The sequence below is a fragment of the Glycine soja genome, chromosome 20 (genome assembly GCF_004193775.1).
Source record: "Glycine soja cultivar W05 chromosome 20, ASM419377v2, whole genome shotgun sequence".
Classification (NCBI taxonomy): domain Eukaryota; kingdom Viridiplantae; phylum Streptophyta; class Magnoliopsida; order Fabales; family Fabaceae; genus Glycine; species Glycine soja.
This window is the reverse complement of record NC_041021.1, coordinates 36,634,586-36,656,489: the sequence shown is the minus strand read 5'-3', so window position 1 is coordinate 36,656,489 and position 21,904 is coordinate 36,634,586. Positions and strand designations below refer to the sequence as shown.

Genomic DNA, 21,904 nt, shown 5'->3' with positions numbered 1-21,904 from the left:
GGTTGCATATGGCTAGTACAGAGCATAAACTTTATGTGAAAAAGAAATATCCAAAGCCAATAACCAAAATAAACTTTTTTGGTCCTACTCAGCTGAATAAATTCTTCACAATTTCATCTTGTACTATCTATCCGAAATGGTTTTTGCTACCCGAAAAAGACTAATTTTGGTAAAAATATCGTCCACCAACTTTAATAGGCACACAAAAGCTCAGAGTAATCCACATTACCGCTGATCTCATCCGAATTAAAGCAAAACCATTTTCTTTTCTACCCCTTTTGTCCCCTTTTTTTCTTGTTACCCTCAAAATATCACTTTCTTAATTTATAAAAAGTTGTCCAAAATTAATTCCTCAAAAAAAAAATTGTGAATTTTGTTTCGTTACAAAGTTGAATACTCTTTCACTTTCTTGCATGGTTTTCTTGCCTAGTTTTCCAAAGCAGAATATAATAATCACTGCCCCGCACACATGGTTTGTGGGCAATGGCCAGTGATGGAATCCAAAAGCACAAGCCCTTAGCCGAGGAATACCATACCAACACAAAATCAATCACATGTGCGTAGTCTAAACTAAAGGAGGTGATGTCCCAGTATTGGTCATGCACATTCATGTAACTATGTAAGGATTTTGGTAAAGAAAGATAGAGAAGCAATAAAAAGCATGCTGATATGATATCTTTTCCACACTGTTAGTTATCAGACCAAAACAATTCCAACTCAATCCTTCGTGACAAAGTAACATCGTCCAATCCAATATGATATCTTTTCTTTTTTATCATAACAACTTGGTCGTCCTTCTTTTTTGACACTTTTTTTCTCCCCTTCTCACTCATCACCTTTATCTTCAACACTCCCCCGCCTCTGTGGGCTTTTATTCATGTTCTATGCCATTCACATGTCTTTAAAGCACATGCTGCTGCATGAATCACACTGAAACTCCAACTGTGTCATTCTTCTACTTTGCATTTACACTCTCTGATAATGGCCAAGGAAGCTTCTCTGTGCCTCTTGTTCCTCCTCTCCTCTCTCACTATCTCCTGTTCTGGTGAGTAGTTGCCGACACTGATATATAATATCCTAGAACAGTAATTAATCATATTTATTCTGGTGAAAATTCTTGGCATAATTCCAAAAACTAAACAGTTTTTTTCTTTGTTTGCTTATTGGTTTCTGAAACTACCAACACTTGCTGAGTTTAGCAGTGATTGAATTCATTCAATTATGTTGAGTTTTTTGTCTTTAGTTTTTGGACTACCCTACTTTGTTGTTGTAGAAAAATCAGTGAATGGCAGCTCAAAAATTCAAGTGAAAAACAAATTTTAGACTTGCTCATGGTATTGTGTTTCTCTTGTTTCACTCTCTGCAGGATCTGTGGAGGGTTTTTCCTACCGTGAGAGAGGACACACTTCAACATCTGCTAGAACCATATCATTCCTCCAGCAAAGCAACGTTCCCCCGTCTCAGATTCGAATTTTCGTCACAGATCATAGGATTTTGAGCACTCTCAGCTACTCCAAAGTGCCAACAGATGTTTACTTGAACAAAAGTCAAGTTGAAAATTTCATTACTTCAAAACCTTCTGAACTAAAAGCTCATCTACTTAACATTCTCCAAAATTCAAACATCAAGAGCATCATTGCTAGCTGTGGCAGTGAGGGCTTAGCACAAAATGAGATGCCTTTGTTCTTACATGCTTTGATATCAATTAGTTCAGTTCTTAGAGAGCTTCACTTAGGGAGGGAGGTAAAAGTCTCAGTAGCATTTCCACTTTCATTCTTAGAAAAGTTGAATGCATCACATGAAAACAATATTCGTAGGATTCTTTCAGTTATAAAGGAAATGAAATCCTTTGTCATGGTAGAAGACTACATTGATGGAGAATTCAGCATCGGGGATCACTTTGTTCATGCTATCATCAAACGAGCCACTCTTGCTGCTTCCATTCTTCCTTGCAAGGATGTTCCCATTGTTCTGGCAATAAAAAGCACAGTTATCTTCCCTTCAATGGAATTAGCTCAATTTAGTGAGAGAGTGTCCAAATATCTAGAATCCAAAACTCATATTAGAAAAAGAATAGCAGCATTATACATAGAGGTGCACAGAACAGAAGATTTTGCTAGCAAAAAGCTCAAAAGGAGAAGTCTAGATGACACAACCAACCCAACAAACACAGTTTTCCCCACAAATCCAGCATCATCCACACCGATCATCACACCACCAGATACACCAACCATCATAACAGTTCCTGCTACTAATCCTGTCACAATTTCCCCTTCCAATCCTGCTGCAATGCCTGTGACAGTTCCTTCCACCACACCAGTGCCTATACCTCCCACAAATCCAGCCAATTCACCAGTACCTGTGAGCAATCCAGCTACAACAACTCCTGTAGCAACACCACCGCCAGTAACCATCCCTGTGACATCTTATCCACCTCCATCAGGAAATGTTCCCGTCGTAAACCCGCAACCGCAACCACCTCCTGCAAACACTAATGCTCCTGCCATTCAGGGGCAGAGTTGGTGTGTTGCAAAGCAAGGAGCCCCTGAAGCTTCTCTTCAATCAGCTTTGGACTATGCTTGTGGAATGGGTGGTGCAGATTGTTCTCAAATTCAGCAGGGTGGAAATTGTTACAGTCCAGTTACTTTGCAGAGCCATGCTTCTGTTGCCTTCAACAGCTACTACCAGAAGAATCCAGCTCCAACAAGCTGTGACTTTGGAGGGACTGCCACCTTAGTTAACACAAATCCAAGTAAGATCTTAATATCTCTAACAACCCCCTGTTTTTTAATTAGTCTAGGATCTATTTGAAAGAGCTTGATTACAACTTATTTCGACATATCTTATGACATAAACACTTATGCTAGGATAGTTGCTCTCAAGGATAACTTCTTACAATTTATATGAAAATAGTTTAACCAATTTTTCACTTGAATTGTAGAAACAAGATATATATATAAGTGCTTAAATAATAAGTACTTATTCAGTAAGTTTTAAATTAAGTTTTTTTTTTAATCTAAACTAGTGCCCATTTTTAACTGGTTGTTCTGAATTGTGAATAGGCACGGGTTCGTGCATCTTCCCATCATCATCATCAACAACAACAACGCCAAAGTCATCATCACCCCCAACACCACCTACGCAATCAAGTCCAACAACACTACCACCACCAAGTCCATTAACACCTGCACCATCTATTCCAACAGCACCACCAACATCTTCATCTTCAGGAACAGGCCCTTTCGGGTAAGTGAGAGACAGCAAGTTTTTCATGGTTTCAATAATTCTAATGCACAAATAAGCATACTAATCATGGTCCTATATAACTCTGCCTTTTTGAAGGTATGGTGCCCCACCTTCAGTGTTAAATTCAAGCAATCCAGCGTCAGGTATAATGCCAGGTTTTGCTTCTGATAGCCCTCCTGTTGTAAATACCACTTCGGCCTCGCGTTCTGTGAGTTTGAGACCTTTTGTTGGCTTCACTATTCTGATGGTATCATTTGTCACTACGAGACTCAGTATGCACCCATAGAGTTCAGAAACCAAGATTTCCATGAAGAACATAGAATGAGATGCTCAATAGTACCTCTAGCTATACGTTGGAGTTGTAATGATATGTAGCATTACATTAGATGCAGTGCGTAGGTCTGTAGGAGCAGAAAGTTATTAGAGTAAGAACGGAACAAAGGTACTTAAGTGATTATGAGCAGCCAAAATGATCATGGATGAGCTAAAATTCAGTTGAGGTGAAGGTGAGGGAAATGATTGCTGCTTATGGTATGTAGGTTGTACAACCTACTATGATTAATATTGATCATGTACATAATTTTTGAAAACTAGTATTAGTTCCTTTCATTGTATGGAGTTTGTAGTTCATGTAAATTGGTCAGAGTTGTTCTGGAAATTGATCTTCGTAAATGGGGGGATTGTTATTCATCAAATAGTCCCATACTCCCATTTCAAATTTTATGAAGAGTGTGATTTATGAGACACTACCAAGGTTTAGATAGATGGGTTATCTAATTATGATGCATTTTGTGTGTGTACACACTAAAAAGTTAATCATGTTGCTGATATTTTGACTGAGTGTGGATTATCCCTGCAAGACCAATCAAGATTGTTATTTTATCTCTAATTCAGTAATGCCCTAATAGCAAAAAAGTGTGACTCATTTTTTGATAATGAGAAGAGGAACTACGTGAAATAGTTTCATTATTCCAACGTAAAATGAAAAAGAAAAAAGTATTTTTTTATTTCTAATAAATATTCTAATTTCGTATTTGTTTTTTAATAAAAAAAATTGTGTTTGATTTATTTGAAAATTTTTATTTTAGGTTTTTATCCTAAGTTAAATGACGACTGACGACATGACATTCGTTAACCTATTATGTCATTACTTAATTAATGATGTGATATTTTATTAGTTTGTAATTTCATTAGTTAACGGAAGGTCAGGACTTAGATAAAAAATTTCAAATATTAAAAATCAAACGCAAAAAAAAATTATTAAGAAATAAACGCAAAATTAGAATATTTATTAGAGATCACAAGCATATTTTAACCAATAGAAAAAGAAAAAAAATATTGTAAGTGATATTTTAAATAATTATTTCTATCTCTTATTTTTTATATTTTATTTACTGGTATACTCCAAAATTGGTTCTACTTTTTTTCTTCCTTAGTTATTTTTCTTTTAAGACAATTATTTGAAGCTCAATGAGAATCTAATATAAACATTTATTCCCATAAGAATTCAAAGCTTGGTTTATTTCTTTCACTAAACTCAACATCCGATACTACTATTAGTAATAGTAACAAAACAAAACCGATATTAATCAACTAAAAAATCAATAAATATTTCATATCAATAACATGATAATAAATAAATAAAATTAAAAAATTAAGCTAACCAATTTGGTTACCTAATAACATGTTTGGTTCCATACTTTGAATGTAATTTTCAACAACTAATGGTTGTAACTTTCACATTCAAATGTAATTATTCCATTCTCAACAAGTTAGAAGCTAACGATTATATACATCAAGAAAAATGTTAGAAATAAATTATCTAACACTCTTCTAAACAATCTTGCTTACTAATTAAAATTTATTGAAAATGACAAACTTTCGTTAGTCTCACATCAAATTTAAGTAATTCTCTCCTAATTATCAAAAATTCAATAAATGTTAAAGGTTAAACAAACTATGTTTGAAAATGTGTATTAAAGAATATGCTCCTAGCATTCATCATAAGTCAAAGACATGTAAGAGCATGTTATTATCATGGAAGTATAGTTAATAAAACTAACCCAATCCAACTGGTTAGATTGGGATTCGGTGTCCGATTAAGGTGCAAGACTGAAAACCCAAGCGACCCGGCCGCATGGACCGAGTTGGCCCAATTTAATTCAATTGAGAATTTTCTTTTTTACTCAGGTTTGATGAAATCTTAGAATAGCATCCAATGTATTTCCTACAACATATTAAATTGTTAATAATTAATTATTGAATGACATATAATATGCTCCTATAATATTATTTTTTTATCTTGATAATATGTAATAACTAATTATTATCATATTGATCATAATATGATGTAATATTTATATGTTTTATGTATTTTTACCTGACTTATTTATGGTCATCCGATAACTTTTGTATTTAATCTTGAAAAATATAAAAGTTTTCTTAATTATTTAATGATAATACTTACAAAATAGTTTATGTCAATAAATGATTTATAATATTTATAGTTTGATCACGACAATACATTTAATTTTGGTGTATAAAAATATGAATTTATCATATTATATTATATTATATATATATATATATATATATATATATATATATATATATATATATATATATATATATATATATATATATATATAGCGAGTCAATTAGATTAATAAGTGATTCAGCTATAACCTCTGACCCAATACTTCAATTGATGATGAGATCAGTTTTCATAACACTGCATGAAACATTAGATGTTGATTCTAACGTTAGAGCTCAATCAGTCAACAAAGAAAATAATGAGAAAGCTATAACGACAATAAGGCAAATCCGCTGAACGCATTGACTTTTAAGCATGCGCATGTGAGCCGCTGTTACAATATCCAAACCAGAGTAGACATAAGACATTTGCCAACAGGGCAAATGATAAGAACAACTACTTTAGGGATAGATTCTAAATTAAAATTTTAGATTATTTTTTGATGAATTTCACATCATCACATAAGATTGAAAATTTTTTAAGATTTTTTTCATTTTTTCTTTTAGTAATAAATTTTATTTTAGGATTTAAGATAAATTTTTGTAGGTCTTATATGGATTCAACTTTTAAATATTTTATTTGAATATTTATTAAATTAAATATAATTAATTAAGTAATTAAATTTAATGAAACATGAAAAAAAAAATATAAATATTAAGAAATAAAGAAATGAGGATAATTTTATAAATTTTAAGTCGAAGGAGACATATCATAATTTTGTAAACAATTTATATAACTTTATTAATCAAATTAATTTGGATCCATTTGAAAAAAAAAATGACTGGAATTGAATTTGGAAAATAGAGATTGATTTAGATCCAAAAATCTTTAGGATTCTTGTACAAAAACTTATTCTTCACCCGAGATATCTCTCCCTCCCCTTTATCACAAGATCCACACAAGATTCAATTTTGAGTTTAAGATTTTTGCTGAAGATCTAACATTAAAATTGCTTTAAGCTAATATTATTAAATGACTATTTTTCAATGATTTTCAATAGAAAAATGGGTGTGAACGAGGTCCACAACGATTCTAACCAGCATCAACATGGTACCTATGGTCACGTTAAAGAGCTATCATATCACTTTTCTTGCGGAGAAATGCATGAAACTAACCTCAACTGGCCCAACAAAGAGTAATTATGTAGCCATAAGTGTGTTGGCTGTGGAGAAGGAAATATCATTCATGATTTTTTTTTCAAAAAATAGTATAGGTCTCACACCTCTTTTTTTCTACTTTCAAATTTTTTTTCTATTCTTTTCTCTCCCATGCAACCAAACACAAAATGTATAAACGCAACTACTGCAATGTAATTTTATAGATCACCGCAAAAATGCCTTCCGATCCTGATGCTACGAGTACATATTGCACAAGCTAAATCTAGTTTATCTACAAATACAACTGCATTTCTACAGCGCAAAATGGCTTCTACAACTTATCTAGACTCCTTGAATTTGAAGGTATATAGGTATACCTCTATATACAAGAATTGTTTTGGATAAAGGAATGGTTTCATCGCCTTGAAAATACCACCAAGATCAACATGGACATAGAGACCACGATTTTGAATCCAGAAGTGTCCCAGAAATTCTGATTTTGCCTATCTCCATATCCAACTTCTCTTTGTTGCTTTGCAGCTAATTGATCTCTCAGTTCTTTGATAGCTTTGTCCCGTCGTTCACCCATCTGTTCACAAACCCATACGATCAAACATGTGATTGGATCAGGACATTAGGAAAAGTAACGATATAAACTAAAAACTAAGTTGCCTAAGTAAGGTGGGTTACATCATGAAAGTAAATCACAGGATGCCATTATGACAAAAAATCTAGGCATCCCTGAAAAGTCGTGAATAATGGTACAGTAGCAGATAAAAAAAATCAAATCTCCTTTGCTATCATGTTTCACATTTTCATAGTTCAATGCAATGTAGCCCAAAATAAAATAATCAAAGCAATTGATCAAATAATTCAATTCAAAATTCAAAAAGAAGAGCTAAAAGAGGTCAATTCATTGTATAGAACAAAAACTTTTGAACCAGAAGTGCAAGTCTGGGAATTGCTTTTTGTAGGAAAATAATCTCATTTTCTTAAAAAAAAAAAAGTTTTCTCAGGAAATAAATAAAAATAAGCAATTATTTCTTCAACAAGTTGAACCAAAACACACTTAGTGCAGTAGCTAAGTTTACCCTCTGCAGTTTTCGTGTCTGAGAACGAGCTTCCTGCAGACAGAATTCTAACTTCAACACTTTCTTTTTCAGCTCTTGATCAGCACGCCGCTGTTTCTCCAACTGTGATTTAAAGCAAATACATGAGCCAATCACCTCAAGAAAAGACATGAAAGCACTAAATAAATGAATGAGTATTACACCTGCAAACCAAGACAACTTTACCTGTGACTCTAATTCCCTGGTCTTGAGCTTCCACTGAGCAGACATGATCTTAATTTCATCCTTAAGTTTTGCTATTTCTTCATCCTTAACACCCAGAAGCTTATTCATCTTCTCAAAATTTTTAGGAGAAACCTCATCCAATATCTTCCGCAGTTCACAATTCTTGTTCTCTCCAGCTTTTGCAAGAGCCTCCATAATATCATGCTCAATTCTCAAAACTTCATCTTTCAATTGCTTTTGTGAAGATTCCCTTGCCTGAAGATCCTTCTGTAAATTGTCTAGTTGCTCCCCTAGCCTTAGGACACGGTCCTCATGCTCTCTTAGTGAACCATTTTTCTCGTCTAATTCTTTTACAAGTTCTAAACATTGGAGCTGCGCTGATTGAGCTGATGCAGCACTTGCATCAGCAGTTGCTCTGGTTGCTACAAGTTGAGTTCTAAGTTCATCTAACTCCTTCAGATACTGTATCAAGATTACAATATATGTTGTGAGTAAACCATACTCAGGCTACTACTTGCGAGAGATAAACAATGACTCAGAATTTAGTGAATTTTAGAGTATATTTTACAAAGCAACATAATACAAGATAGCAAAATAATTAGAAGGTTAAATTAGTTTTTTTTCCTATATTTTTTTTAACATTCAATTTGGTCTTTTATTTTCTTTTCCGGGTTCAATTTGGTCCTCTGATTTTTAAAATTGGTTTAATTTAATCCTCTATTTTTTTTTGTTCAATTTGATCTTCTAATTTTTAAAATCAATTCAATTTGGTCATGCGGTTTGTGTGGCAGTTTAAAACTATCACTAAATGATTTTAAGCAACCACAAAATACGGTTTTCTAATACCATTGACTCAATTTAGGCAACAAGATCAAATTAAATCAATTTTAAAATTAGAAGATTAAATTGAATCCAAAAAAAATTAAATAACCAAATCGAACCTAAAACATAAATTAGATTGGTAATAAACTAATTTAACCAATTAGAAACATGATACATACTTCAAGATATATAACTAACTATTAAAATCTAAGGGGGTACGATACCAATAAAAAAATTGAGCTTACAATGCTCAAGTCACTTAATACTTAGCACTTTAATGGTCTGTATTTCTTCTTCTTTTTTCGTGTACAATGTCTTCATTAGGTAATGCCCGAGGCTCGGGCATTATCAATATGTAGTGCTTCAGTTTACCTACGAATGATTTGTCAATTTTTCCTTTACTTATGAGTAATGACACCGTTTTGAAAACTATTCAAATCTAAGAAATCTTCACCTGGATTGTTGTATACTCTTTCTTCCAAGAGTACCATCTATCTAAAAGTTAAATGTTTAATTGTATATCCAAAATTTATTACTTCAATAATAATTTGTACTATTACTTGTGTTTCAATAAGATGAAATGCGTATCTAAAACAGGAATTCATGATACAAAAGCATTTATGCCTAATGTTGACCATAAAATTGTTGCCATTTCTAGTTAGAGAAGTAATTATGCGTAATGCTCAAAGTCTCGACACAAATATGCACAGTAGCCTCTTGGCTTTATTTACATAATTTTCATTCCATATTCTAGTATCCTAGCTTTATTTATGCAGAGTATTGTAGTTACAATATGGAGCTAGATGCATTCATTTCTCTTTCTAATATATCACCAAAGGGAGGAAAAAATTATCCACCCATTAAATAAAAGTCTGTTTGTTACTGCCATAGAAAATGTTCTTAGTATGCATTAGTTAATTTATTTATGCTTTTGCTTACTTAAAATCAACCGATTGACGGTAAAAGACAAAACTGATAAAATTATTTATATCAGCGATTTTCCAACATGATGGACTAATCCCTACGTCAGAGTTAATTTTAGTTAACAAACCAACAGTTACTACAGAAAAATGTGGCATGGAAAACATTTGAGAACAATCCAAGTTAGAAAGGGGTTATAATAGTAATAGATCAGAGCACCCACACCCAGTCACCCTTTACTTCAAAGTTCAGTGGGATCCACTAAAACGAAAGAAGACAACTAGTAAAAAAAATATCCTAAAAGATGAGCATCGATGTGTAATATTTGTTTAATGAGAAAAATAGAAAAGCTAGCAAAATCAACACCAATTCAGCCCAAAAGGCAAGCAAAAGACTACAATTAGCCAATTGTGTAATAGTGATTTAAAGAAAATAAACAAAAGTTAATAATCCGAACCACACCACTAAAATAGATCAAGAGATGTCCTATGAAATAATAGTAAATAGTAATAAGGAAAGGTAAACCCAAGTGAAAGAGTAAAACCTTCTCAGCAGAGGAGGTTGAAGCCTGAAGCTGCTCATTTTTTTCTTCCAAGTTCTTCTGCAATCTTCCAATTTGCAATTCCATGTTCTTGGCATTTGTCTCTGCTTCCTGTGAAAGAAAATCGATAAAAAAAAATTGCTAAACCAAAAAACTCAATGATTTTTCCCTGACTCCACCAAAAAGTAGAAATGATTGACATCAAAGTTGTAACTTTTCTAGCCTGGCCAAAAGGAGAAAGAACAAAAAAAAACAAAAATGGGTTGTATTGGAACAAAAAGATACATAAAACAACCCAAAAAACAAAAACAAGAAATCTCGTACCTGTCTTGTTAGAGTTTCCTTGGCATACGATTGCTCCTGCGAAGCTAGGCGACTACGTAGCTCCTTCAACTCCACCGCTAACGACACCACGTTCCGCCTAAAGCTCTGCTTCTTTTCATTCAAATCCTGTAACACGGGATCAGCTTCTCGAGCAGCTATAGATGTCAACGATGAAGATGGTTTCTCAGACATGGAAACTCCAGATTTTTCAACTCTATTGAAGCAATGAAACGTGTACTACCCTCTTATGCAGCAAATCAGATCCTATGGACCAGGGATAAGCACTTCATGGTCAAGAAATGAAAGCAATTAATTAAAACTTCATTCCTCCGTGTGAACACGGTAGTTGAGCATTTAATTCAATTAGAATTATAATTATACCCAAGCAAGAAACAAAAAATAAACGAATTAAGCAAATAAACAATAAAGTAGTAGCTTAGAAAGTACTACTGGATCTTTTTTTCACGAAAAGGTTACTAGATTCAAATTCAAAGTAAGGCTCGAAAATTTGATTCCAATGAAATTTCGACGAATTTGTTGTTTTTTTTTTTTTTCTGGCACTGGTTGCACCAGGCTATGCATCCAATCCAATCCCTCCATAATTGAGAGGAGAGAGAGGAAGCAGTGACCCGCCATGAGGGTCTATCTGTCACTGTCGAATGAAAAATAATTTCAATAATAATAAATAGGGTCATGGGAGATGCGTGATCGAAATTAATTGTTGTGTCTGCTGCTACTGCTAAGAAGCTTTCACAACAATTCGAACAAAACCCCAAATTCATCAATTAAACAGCAACTCTCACCATAAAGAGAGATGTAGCAAACTAATTCAATGAAGAAAGAAACAGAGTTACGGGGCTAGCAAAGATACCAGTTTCGGCGTTGAATCTCTGTCTGGTTGTGCAGAAACACTATCTGGTTCTGATTTGGGACGAAATAGTAGAGCAGAGAAACAGATTGAGAAGGTGAAATGATGGGAATCAAAGAGTCATGTCGCAACTTCACTGGTTTTGTATTTTAATGATTTTTTTTTAATTGTTTCTTGTCTCATCTGCGAGTAATAGTTGGCTGAGTTTACGCGACATGTCTGTGTCTTACGCATGAACCAGGTTTGGTTCGGATTCGGAGGTTCTTTTACTTCAAATAAACAAAATGAATTTGGGAAAGGTGGCCAACATGTTTTAAAGTTTTTTTATTGGTAGTGAATAGTATTTTATTAAGCAAAAACTAAAATCATTAATTAAAAAGGCAAAATTCAGGTTATTTGATGAATTTTACAAAATAAATATATTTTCTTATCTTAATATTTCGATTTATCAGAAAAAAGTAACCTAGATTAATCCGAATTTCAAGTGAAAAATAAATAAATTCTGAAAAGTATTTCGGTTAAGACTATTCAAATAATTCAATTTTAACTTAAATATATTAACTATTAACAAAAATAAAAACTATTTACCTATTTTAATAAAATATATGAGTTATTTAAAAAAAAGAGACTATAATTTTTATACTTTAAAGTATTTTAATAAAAAATCATTTTATTTTGTTAACAGGTGTCTTTATGATTAATATTTTCCTTAAAATAATATTTTATTGATATTGTTTATCAATAAATTTTGTGAACCAAATACCTTATTAGAGAGGAATATTTGGTATATTTATATGGAATAAATATTATTAATTATTGTATTAGATATTGTTATAAATATTAGTAACTAATATTTTAAAAATTAATGTTTAAAATATTTAAATTATTAATTATTAACATATATTAAAATATTAATTATTTAATATTTAATAGAATATATAACGTCATAATACAATAAATGTGGAGACCTATATTTTCTTTTTTTTATGTATTTTTGTGTAGGAACTAGGAAGTGCATGCAATTAGGTTGGGAGTTTCCGAGGCTGGGGTTTGGTGTGATGACAAATTCCAAAGCTACAGCTGGGATTGTGTTGACCCGAAAGGATGAGCGCGGCAAATACAAATTTTGGCCTGGGCGTATTGTTTTGAAGCACGTGGATACATTTGTACGTGAATGCCCGCTGAACGAAAGTAGTATCAAACTGGATTTTAAGATTTTGAATTTGAATTTTGAAAATCATAATTTTAATTAACGAGGTTTAAATCTAAATTAATTTAAAACAAAAATTGAAAATTATTTAAAAAATAAAAAATGAACCAAATCAAATTTTTTTATTTGTTTGGATGATTTTTTTTCTGAGATCTATTAGTTTGATTCGACTTATAATTTATATTTATTTTTAAAATCAATCCAAACCAAATCACAATATTTATACTAAAATTTATATTACTTTATTGTTATGTATTTTATATGTGTATTATTTAAGTTTCACAATATTTTATAATATTATGTATATAAAACTTATATAATGTATATTTATTTTTCATACAATATTTTAAAAATATGTTTGGTTTAAAATAAATGAAATTTTGTAGATTTTTATTATAAAAGGTTTAACATATTAATAAATTTTATAAATTGTTATTAACAATTTTTTAATGTAATTTTATTTAAAATATGAAAAGAAACTATATAAATTTCAATGAAATGATATTTTGGTAAAAAACATAAAAATCGAATCAAACCAAACTCCAAAATATTGGTTTAGTTTGGTTCGAATTTTATTTTAAATGAAAACCAAATTAAACCACATGTGTTTTTTAAGTTTTGTACAAGTGACATTTCAATGAAAAATCCAATCAAATCGGGCCATGAACACCCTTAATTTTAGCCTCTGATTATGATTTGTGAGTGCAACTTAGTCTAGTTCCATTTATCTAATCCAATCCAGAATCCTTGCATTTAGAGTATATTTAAATCTTTCCATAAATGAAAATAAGAAAAAAATAAAATAATTTTTTTGAGTAAAATACATTAACATTCCCTTAAATTTTATATAATTACATGAATACCTCCCACTTTTTTAACTATTATTCTCACATTTTTTGTATGGGATGTTAGTATAAGATTTGAGGGAGTGTCAATGTAATATTTCCAAACATATAAGGGATGTTAATGTAATGTTTTCAAACTTAAATAAAGATTAGTGTAGGAAAATTAAAAAAAATTAAATTATGTGTAATTTAATAAAAGATTATTATAATTTTCTCTAACATACTTATAAGTAAAATTTAACTTATGTTCAAAATATTGTTAAGGCCCTCGACATGTATAGATCATTGGAAATGGGTGTGTGCAACTCAAGCCAAAAATCCAACATTTGTTTACACATTATGATAGGAAATAAACTCATTTTGTGCAAATAGAATTCTCACAAATTGAGATAAAATTATTTAACATTCAAATGAGTAATTAAATTTGACTAACAACATATTATTGATGTTAAAGTGTGAATTAACACACACACTAGATATTATCCTAAAAACAAGTATCACTCTTTTCTAACAAAGAGTAAGAATGAGAGGGAGGAGTGCTAGAGGAAACCACAACAGGAGATATGAAGGAAACAAAAATGGACACATCTCTATCTTTTCTTTTCCCTATTCCCGGACAATGTACAATGTATGAACCTATGGCCAATTTTTGAAAAGTGGGGGAAGGTGTGGGATGTTTTTGTTGCCAATAGAAAAGATAAATATGGGCATAAATATAGGTTGTAAGATTCAAGGATGTACAAAATGTTTGGCTCCCAAAAAAACAACGTGATATCACCTGCATAGGGTCCATGAAGATGTGAGTCAACATACGCATGTACATAAAAGGTGAAGAGAAAGCGATGAAACGATTCGATGGAGATGTATACCAACATGATGGTCCTCATTGACACATTCCAAACTATGAAGCAACAACATACAACAGAAGCAGGTGATGGTGAACCAAGATGCAAAGAAACATGAAGGAGGACAAGTAGGCATGGTAACAGGGCGGGTCGGGGCTGGTTTTTGTCCCCCCACCCCCAAAACCTGACGGGGCTGTGATTTTACCCCATCCCTGCCCCGCCCCCGACATGCTTATAAAATCTTGTAAAAAATGTAAATTTTCATAGAATGAAAAATACAATTTTGAATAGCAACCCCACCATATTTTTAGACTATGCATGGCAACATAAAATCCAATCCAACAGTAGTACAAAATTTATAACAATAATGGCATAAAATCAACCAATCACAAAGTCATAAAATAGATAACAATAGTAGCATAAAATCCAACAGTAGCAACAACAATAACATAAAATCAACCAATCAAAAAGTCATAAAATAGATGTAGTCTTCATTCAAAATAAAACTAACTACTCCTAATTCTTCAAACATTGGATGTAGTCTCCATTCCTCCAAGTGGGTAATAAGGCCATTTCCCATCATTCTACTTGCATAAGTTGATGTATCACCTGCATAGACCATAAACCAAAATTTTATGATAAAGAAGAAATTGATCATTTAAAAATTTACATTGTTATATAGCATAAACCTTCATCATATGAAGCTATCTCATTCACCAAAGTACTACTTTGTTCAAGAATTTTAGATTTCAAAGAACCTATATTAAATATAACATAATGTAAATAATTAATTATTAAATTAGAAATAAATAGCCATTTAATAGGATAGTTAAATCAAGTATTCAAGACATTACCATCAATTTCAACACTCAATAACCAATTTCTCGTACAATCAATGTCTCTAAAGTAGTCCAATGAAGTCAACTATGATGAGTACTTAAAATTTGACCACCGATACTAAAAGCAGATTCAGAAGCTACACTTGATATAGGAATAACTAATATATTCCTTGCAATAGCTTGAAGTATTGGATACTTGACACCATTCAACCTCCATCACCACAAAATATCAAAGTTAGTACTTCTTGGCAAAACATTCTCTTCTAAATAATGATCCAACTCTGTTTTAACATGAGAACTTCTTGCCTTTTTTTCCTTGAAATATATTTATCAAACTCACATAATTCATCACCTTCAACATTATCACCTTTAGATATTGGAGAGCTACCAAAAGAGTCATTATTCATCTTCACTTGATAATCAAAAACCAAGTCATAACACTACAGTCTAATCTTCCTAATTTGATCAAAAGAGTCATGTTCATACAATTTATCATAATAATATTGAAGAAACTCCTTTTATACCAGGGATCCAAAATAGTAGCAACTCCTATTATATTATGAATCACATCCTAATATTTATCAAATTTGGTTAACATCTTTTTTGCCATTTTATGAATTAGTTCATTAAGAGAAGTAACCCATTGATTGATTGCCAACTTGATCTCACAGATCTTTCAAAAGTATATGTTAGTTGTTGGTTGTTTAGTAGCAGAAAATATTTCAATTATAATATTAAACACTTTCAACCTCCCACAGACATCCTTAGCAAATTGCCACTGTAAAGAACTTGACAAAGAAGTATAATGGGACTCCCGTTGCTTCAACCATGTAAACACAACTTCATATGATATAGCAATTTCAATAATTTTTATAAGTTGAGTTTCACCTAGTTAGACAATCTAAAACTAAACTCTTAGTGCATGGGATCCTCAATTGTTTTGTTGTTTCCTCAAATTTTTCCTTCCTTTTTGGTGTGGTTGTCCAAAATGCTACACTATCCCTAATCTTCTCTATCCCATCTTTCACAACTTCCAACCCATATTTTACAATCAAGTTTAATATGTGTGCACAACAACGCATGTGAAGTAAAATCTCATCCCTTAGTAAACTTCCTAAGTGCAACTTATCTTTAATTTTGTCAATCATTTTGTCATTTGTGCTACAATTATCCAGAGTGAGAATGGACAACTTTGTATCAATGTTCCAATCCATCAAACACTCAACTAGCACATTACAAAAGTTTTTCACTTGAGTGAGGAGCGAGAACATAAATGAACCTAAAATAATAAGATCCAATCATTTAATCATACAAGAGATATCTAAATAATGAACAATAACAATCATTTAATTATACAAAATAGTCCAAATAATATATTAATAGTTCAATAATTTTAACGTACCTCAAAATTTGACTTTTTAAGGTCCAAGAGCTATCTATATAATGAGCAGTGACATCCATATACCCCTTTTTTTATTACTCGCAGCCCACATGTCTGATGTGATGGCAACTCTTCCTTGAAGGCTATCTAACAACTTCAAAGTTGTTGATCTATCTTCTTGATAAATCATGTAGGTTTCTCTTTTGATTATGTTTCTACAAGGAACTTGAAAGACAAGTTGTAAAGCTGCTAAATATCTCTTAAAACCAACATGACCCACAATTGAAAATGGATACTCATGCATAATAATTGCCTTTACAAGCTCTTTCCTTGCATTATTTGCAACATAAGCAGTAGAAGGTGAAAGAGTGATAGTAGGAGGAGAATATAAAGGAGTATACCCATGATCATGAGTTGTTTCTTCGTGTGCACTTTCTTGATCTACCATTTCTTTAGAAACAATTAAATAAAAATAGAGTTAGAATAATTTATAACAACATATTCATAAGAGAAAAAAATCACCCCAAAATGACACAAAAAAGTCGCACATCTATATCCAACTTGATCCCAAAGTGACACAAAACAGTCACACCCCAAAATGACACAAAATAATTTATAACACCACATTCATAAGAAGCAATTACATCGTCCTTAATTACTTTTTTCACACTTATTAGTGACACAGATCCTTAACTACTTTTTCTTTTTTAAAAATAAAGATAAAGGCATAAAGTGCCTCTTTTTCAACTAGTTTTCATAACTTCAATTTACAAAAAAAAAAAATTCTTTTCCCAAAAAGGAAACTTAGATTATTTGAGACAATGTGGTAGAAAATAAGAGTGGAAGTTATTTTTTTTAATAAGAGTGGAAGTTACTTTAGAGGAGTCAAATACTAAAAAAATAGATCTTATAGTTATCTTTTTTTAATCTGGAGAAATAAAATTCATTAATTGCTACAAAAAGTACCTTGGTCATTTACAGAATATGCATATAATTGTAAGACATATCCCTCCTAATGTATAAAAACATGATCCCTGCATTACTACCTACATAATAAGAAGCCATATTAGATGAATCTAGATCTGAACTGCAAAAAAAAAAAAAAAAAAGAAGCAGACAAGTTGTAATCTATTTTTCTATTATAACACCACACAAAAATAGTAAACAAACCTGGTTTTGAGGAAAGTGCAGCAAGGAAGATTTCACGCAAGGGTCCAATGTGTTTCTTGAAGGCTTTGAGGAGATTTCACGCAAGGAAGACCTTCAAATTCACAGAGGTAAAAAAGGTTGTAGACTCGGAAAGGAAACTGTAGCCTCAATTAACACACTGACACAATAGAGTTGGTGAATGTACCTATAGTGGGGATGAGCTTTACTTGGTTTGAGCCAAATGGTAGAACAAAGAGCAAACATCACAGATTTCTTGTATCCAATAGGTATTGATGGGTGGCCTTAAAGCACTCAATTTATTTTGGAAACAAGTATCTCTGACCATTGCCCAATACTACTGAAGGAATCAAAGATGGGCTGGGGCCCTAAACCTTTTAGGGTCCTAAATTATTAAATTATTGGTTTCTAGATAAGACCTATGGTCCTTATGTGGAAAAATGTTGGCAATAGATGAATTATCATGGATGAAGGGCATATGTTCTAAAAGAGAAACTAAAGGGTATGAAAGGATGCTTGAAGAGTGGAATGCATCGTAGTTTGGCAACATACACAAAATGCACCAGGAGATTATAAAATATCTCAATGAATTATATGAAAAAGAGGATAGCCAGAGTCTAACAAAGGAGAAAATATCCAAGAGAATTGAGTTGCAAGAATCCTTTTGGAAGGTGATTAAAAGGAACGAATCTCTTCTCAGGCAAAAAGCTAGATCCAAATAGTTATTGGAAAGTGATTGTAACACTAAATATTTCTTTTTAGAAAGATTTGGGGAGAAGGAAAGAAATAGACTTTATATAGATAGGGTCAATTTATCTCAAATATCACTTGAAGAGAAAAAAAAGTTGGAGGCTAGATTTGAGGAGGAGGAAATTAAAGAAGTGGCATGGGATTGTGAAAGCTCCAAAAGTCCTGGGCCAAATGGTTTCTATTTCAAATTCATCACAGCTTTCAGGAACACTTTGAAAGGAGACATCATTAAATTTATACATGAATTCCACATGAATGGTGTTCTTCCTAAAGGCTGCAACTCTTCTTTTATTGCTTTGATTCCCAAGATTGATGATCCACAAAATCTTGGGGATTATAGACCGATATCTCTAGTCGATTGCATGTATAAGATTCTTGCTAAACTTCTAGCTAGAAGAATCAAAGGTGCCTTGACAAAGGTGATTGATAAAAGGCAAAGTGTTTTCCTAGAGGGGAGAAACTTATTCCATAGTGTACTGGTGGAAAACGAGCCAGTGGATGAAGCTAGAAGAAGAAAGAAGAAGTGTTTGGTGTTCAAAGTTAACTATGAGAAAGCATATGATTCGATATCATGGGATTTCCTGTTTTACATGTTGCGAAGATTAGGGTTGGGTGTGAAATGGATAGGGTGGATCAAACAATGTTTGACTAAAACACACATCTCAATCTTAGTTAATGGAAGTCCTATAGATGAATTTTCTCCACAGAGAGTTTTGAGACAAGGAGATCCATTGGCACCATTTCTTTTCACCATTGTAGCGGAGGGCTTGTGTGACATGATGAAAGAGGCTTTTGCAAAAGATTTGTTTCAAGGATTCCTTGTTGGTAGGGATGGTATTGAGATAAATCTTTTACAATATGTTGATGATATATTGTTTTCTTTGGAGTGCTACATATAACAATGTGCTAACTATCAACAGTATGTTGAGATGTTATGAGTTGGTTTCGGGGCTTAAAGTGAACTTTTGTAAAAGTTCCTTTGGAGCATTAGGTCTTGAGAGAAACACTTGTGAGGATTTTGCTAGCATTTAAATTGCAAGTTGATGGCTCTGCCGTTTGTTTATCTGGGGGTTCCAACTGGAGCCAATCCAAGGCGGGAGGAAACTTGGGCACCAATATTGATGAAGATTGATAAGAGACTAGTAAAGTGGAAGCTCAAAGTTCTATCACTTGCAAGGAGGGTATGTTTGATAAACTCAGTATTGTCATCCTTTTCACTTTTCTTCTTATCTTATAAGATGCCGAGTGGGATTGTGAGGAAGATTGTCAAGAAATAAAGAGATTTTCTTTGGGGAAGTGAGGAAGGAAATAAAAAAAAAAAGTTGATTGGGTGAGTTGGAGAAAGATATGTTGTTCTAAAGAATGTGGGGGACTTGGAGTGAAAGATATATCTTTTTTAATGACTTCTTACTTGCAAAATAGAGGTGGAGAATTTTTCATCAAACCAGTAATATGTGGGTACAAATTATGGAGTCTAAATATGGGGAATTTTGCAAAATGGATATATGGTACATAACTCAACAATTGTATAATGGTCATCCACATGGTACATAATACCAACCAACATCATTAACAACTATGGGTAATAATAACCTTCTTGCAATGGTATATGGGGATCTCCAGGATGCCCTAGACCTTTTGAATACGTCCAAGGTCTTATAGGGGTTGTTTTACTTGCCTTGAACACACTAAAAACTGAAAAATCATGCCAAATGAGGAAAATATAACAGATTGCATTCGATGCAGAGATCCCAAGCAACACAACACAAATGTCAAGAAGGCTTTGGAGAATGCTATTGAGCAACAGATGGTGGTGAAGTGGAATGTAGGTGTTTTGCAGTTGTTTGTTGGTAAGAATGATAAGGTTTGGAGGTGTGTAAGCCCTATAGGTGGTAATCCTAAGAAGTACTCAAAAGAGACATGGAATGAAATTAAAAAGTCCTTAACAACTCCTTTTGGAAGATTAGCCATAATGGGTACTCAGTGCAAGTAAGGATCTTCTAATTTAGTTTATTTTCACTTGCTGAAATATTTTTGTTTCATCTTATATATCTGTATTTGCCTTTTCTCTAGGTATGAAGCAGGTATTTTGATTAAGAATATGTGCTTGAAAAATCATGCTTTAGGTGATGTCCTACAGATTTTGAACATGTTAATTACCATTAGAAAATGGATTGTACATCAACAATCTGGTTGGCAACCACTTAACATCATTCTTACAGAGGTCAATTTTAATTCAGAGGTCATAGCATGCCTAATACTACAAAAGGCATGCAGTGGAAATGAAACAATTATTGAATATATTAACAGCCACTTGGACTAGGAAATTAGGAATTATCTAAATAAATCTCTTTTTCTAATGCTATTCAAAGGTAGGTAGTAAAAATGAACTATAGTATGATCAATTCCTTAAATGCTACATCTTACTAATATGGTTATTGGTAAGGTTCTTCAGTTCTGCCTAAGGGGGAAATGAAATTAGCTTTTGGACAATATATGAAACTTGAAACATACAAAACCCCAAAGTCTCTTCTAGTTGCTGAGGTTACAAATTCCCAGCCATAATGGTTTGTTATACATCATAGTGGATCTATCTTGGAATCAATATGCCCTCACAAAACTTTGGCTTCGACTTATTTTGTTACTCATATTTTGCTTGGAGATTGACTTATTGAACTGAACTCCTTGGATCCTTTGGCTTAAGCCTCCCAAGTAGCATCTAGGATATTGGCCGACTATGCATTGCTAGAAGTATCTTGAGCTTCACGCAAGCTAGGTGAATCTGCTGTGTTTTTTGTGTATCACCTGAGAAATGGTCTACTAAATCATATTGTTTAGGGACTATGTGGAATGCAATCCAGAAACTATTGTGTAGCCTATTGTTTATTGGGTTATATCTTCAAACTGTTGCAGTAACTACTGGAAAGACTACATTTAAATTGCTCATAGGATAGGAGGAAATTGTACTCTTTAAGTTTATCCTTGAAGCTAATGATTTACTATATTGACACATGCACAAGGCATGTTTCTGGGGGATTTTCACTATGAACAATGGAGTTTTAGGAAATGATCAATGATCGTGAAACCAAAGGTAGCATTCTACTACATTTCTTGCGCTGATGGTGCTTATAGAGCATAAGCTGTGGTTTTTAATGTTTATTATTTATTTCGAGTAGTCTTTTGGAATGTTATTCTCGAAGCAAAAAATTGAATTTGGATA

General features: G+C 32.5%; 2 protein-coding genes across 4 annotated transcripts; one reads left to right on the top strand and one right to left on the bottom strand.

Annotated features, from left to right (window-relative positions):
- Positions 1–453: 453 nt before the first annotated feature.
- Positions 454–4,076, top strand: LOC114403769 (mucin-2-like). The gene is made up of 4 exons (XM_028366920.1): positions 454–1,045; positions 1,367–2,752; positions 3,063–3,246; positions 3,343–4,076. Exons 1-4 carry the CDS (start codon positions 982–984, stop codon positions 3,530–3,532), a joined length of 1,824 nt encoding a protein of 607 aa, XP_028222721.1. The 5' UTR covers positions 454–981; the 3' UTR covers positions 3,533–4,076.
- A 2,991-nt stretch (positions 4,077–7,067) lies between these two features.
- Positions 7,068–11,909, bottom strand: LOC114401528 (nuclear envelope-associated protein 2-like). 3 transcript variants are annotated; one of them, XM_028364051.1, is made up of 6 exons: positions 11,651–11,909; positions 10,780–11,063; positions 10,459–10,566; positions 8,172–8,633; positions 7,968–8,069; positions 7,068–7,465 (listed from the first exon to the last, which is right to left on the bottom strand). In XM_028364051.1, the coding sequence occupies exons 2-6, from the start codon at positions 10,969–10,971 to the stop codon at positions 7,292–7,294; spliced, it is 1,038 nt and encodes a 345-aa protein (XP_028219852.1). In that variant the 5' UTR covers positions 10,972–11,063; positions 11,651–11,909; the 3' UTR covers positions 7,068–7,291. The 3 variants fall into 3 exon arrangements, with proteins under 3 accessions (XP_028219852.1, XP_028219849.1, XP_028219850.1); XM_028364048.1 differs by having other exon boundaries at positions 7,968–8,633; positions 11,651–11,905; XM_028364049.1 differs by having other exon boundaries at positions 7,968–8,633; positions 10,780–11,043; positions 11,651–11,905.
- Between the last annotated feature and the right edge of the window lie 9,995 nt (positions 11,910–21,904).

What these genes read in the sequence shown, in the direction of transcription:
- LOC114401528 (XM_028364048.1), bottom strand. Translation starts at nt 10,971, where the DNA reads ATGTCTGAGAAACCATCTTCATCGTTGACATCTATAGCTGCTCGAGAA. An exon ending in AGGAAACTCTAACAAGACAG is followed by an intron (nt 10,567 to 10,779) that starts GTACGAGATTTC and finishes TTTCTTTCACAG; the next exon opens with GAAGCAGAGACAAATGCCAA. An exon ending in AGACACGAAAACTGCAGAGG is followed by an intron (nt 7,466 to 7,967) that starts GTAAACTTAGCT and finishes GTTTGTGAACAG; the next exon opens with ATGGGTGAACGACGGGACAA.
- LOC114403769 (XM_028366920.1), top strand. Translation starts at nt 982, where the DNA reads ATGGCCAAGGAAGCTTCTCTGTGCCTCTTGTTCCTCCTCTCCTCTCTC. An exon ending in TCTCACTATCTCCTGTTCTG is followed by an intron (nt 1,046 to 1,366) that starts GTGAGTAGTTGC and finishes CACTCTCTGCAG; the next exon opens with GATCTGTGGAGGGTTTTTCC. An exon ending in TCAGGAACAGGCCCTTTCGG is followed by an intron (nt 3,247 to 3,342) that starts GTAAGTGAGAGA and finishes GCCTTTTTGAAG; the next exon opens with GTATGGTGCCCCACCTTCAG.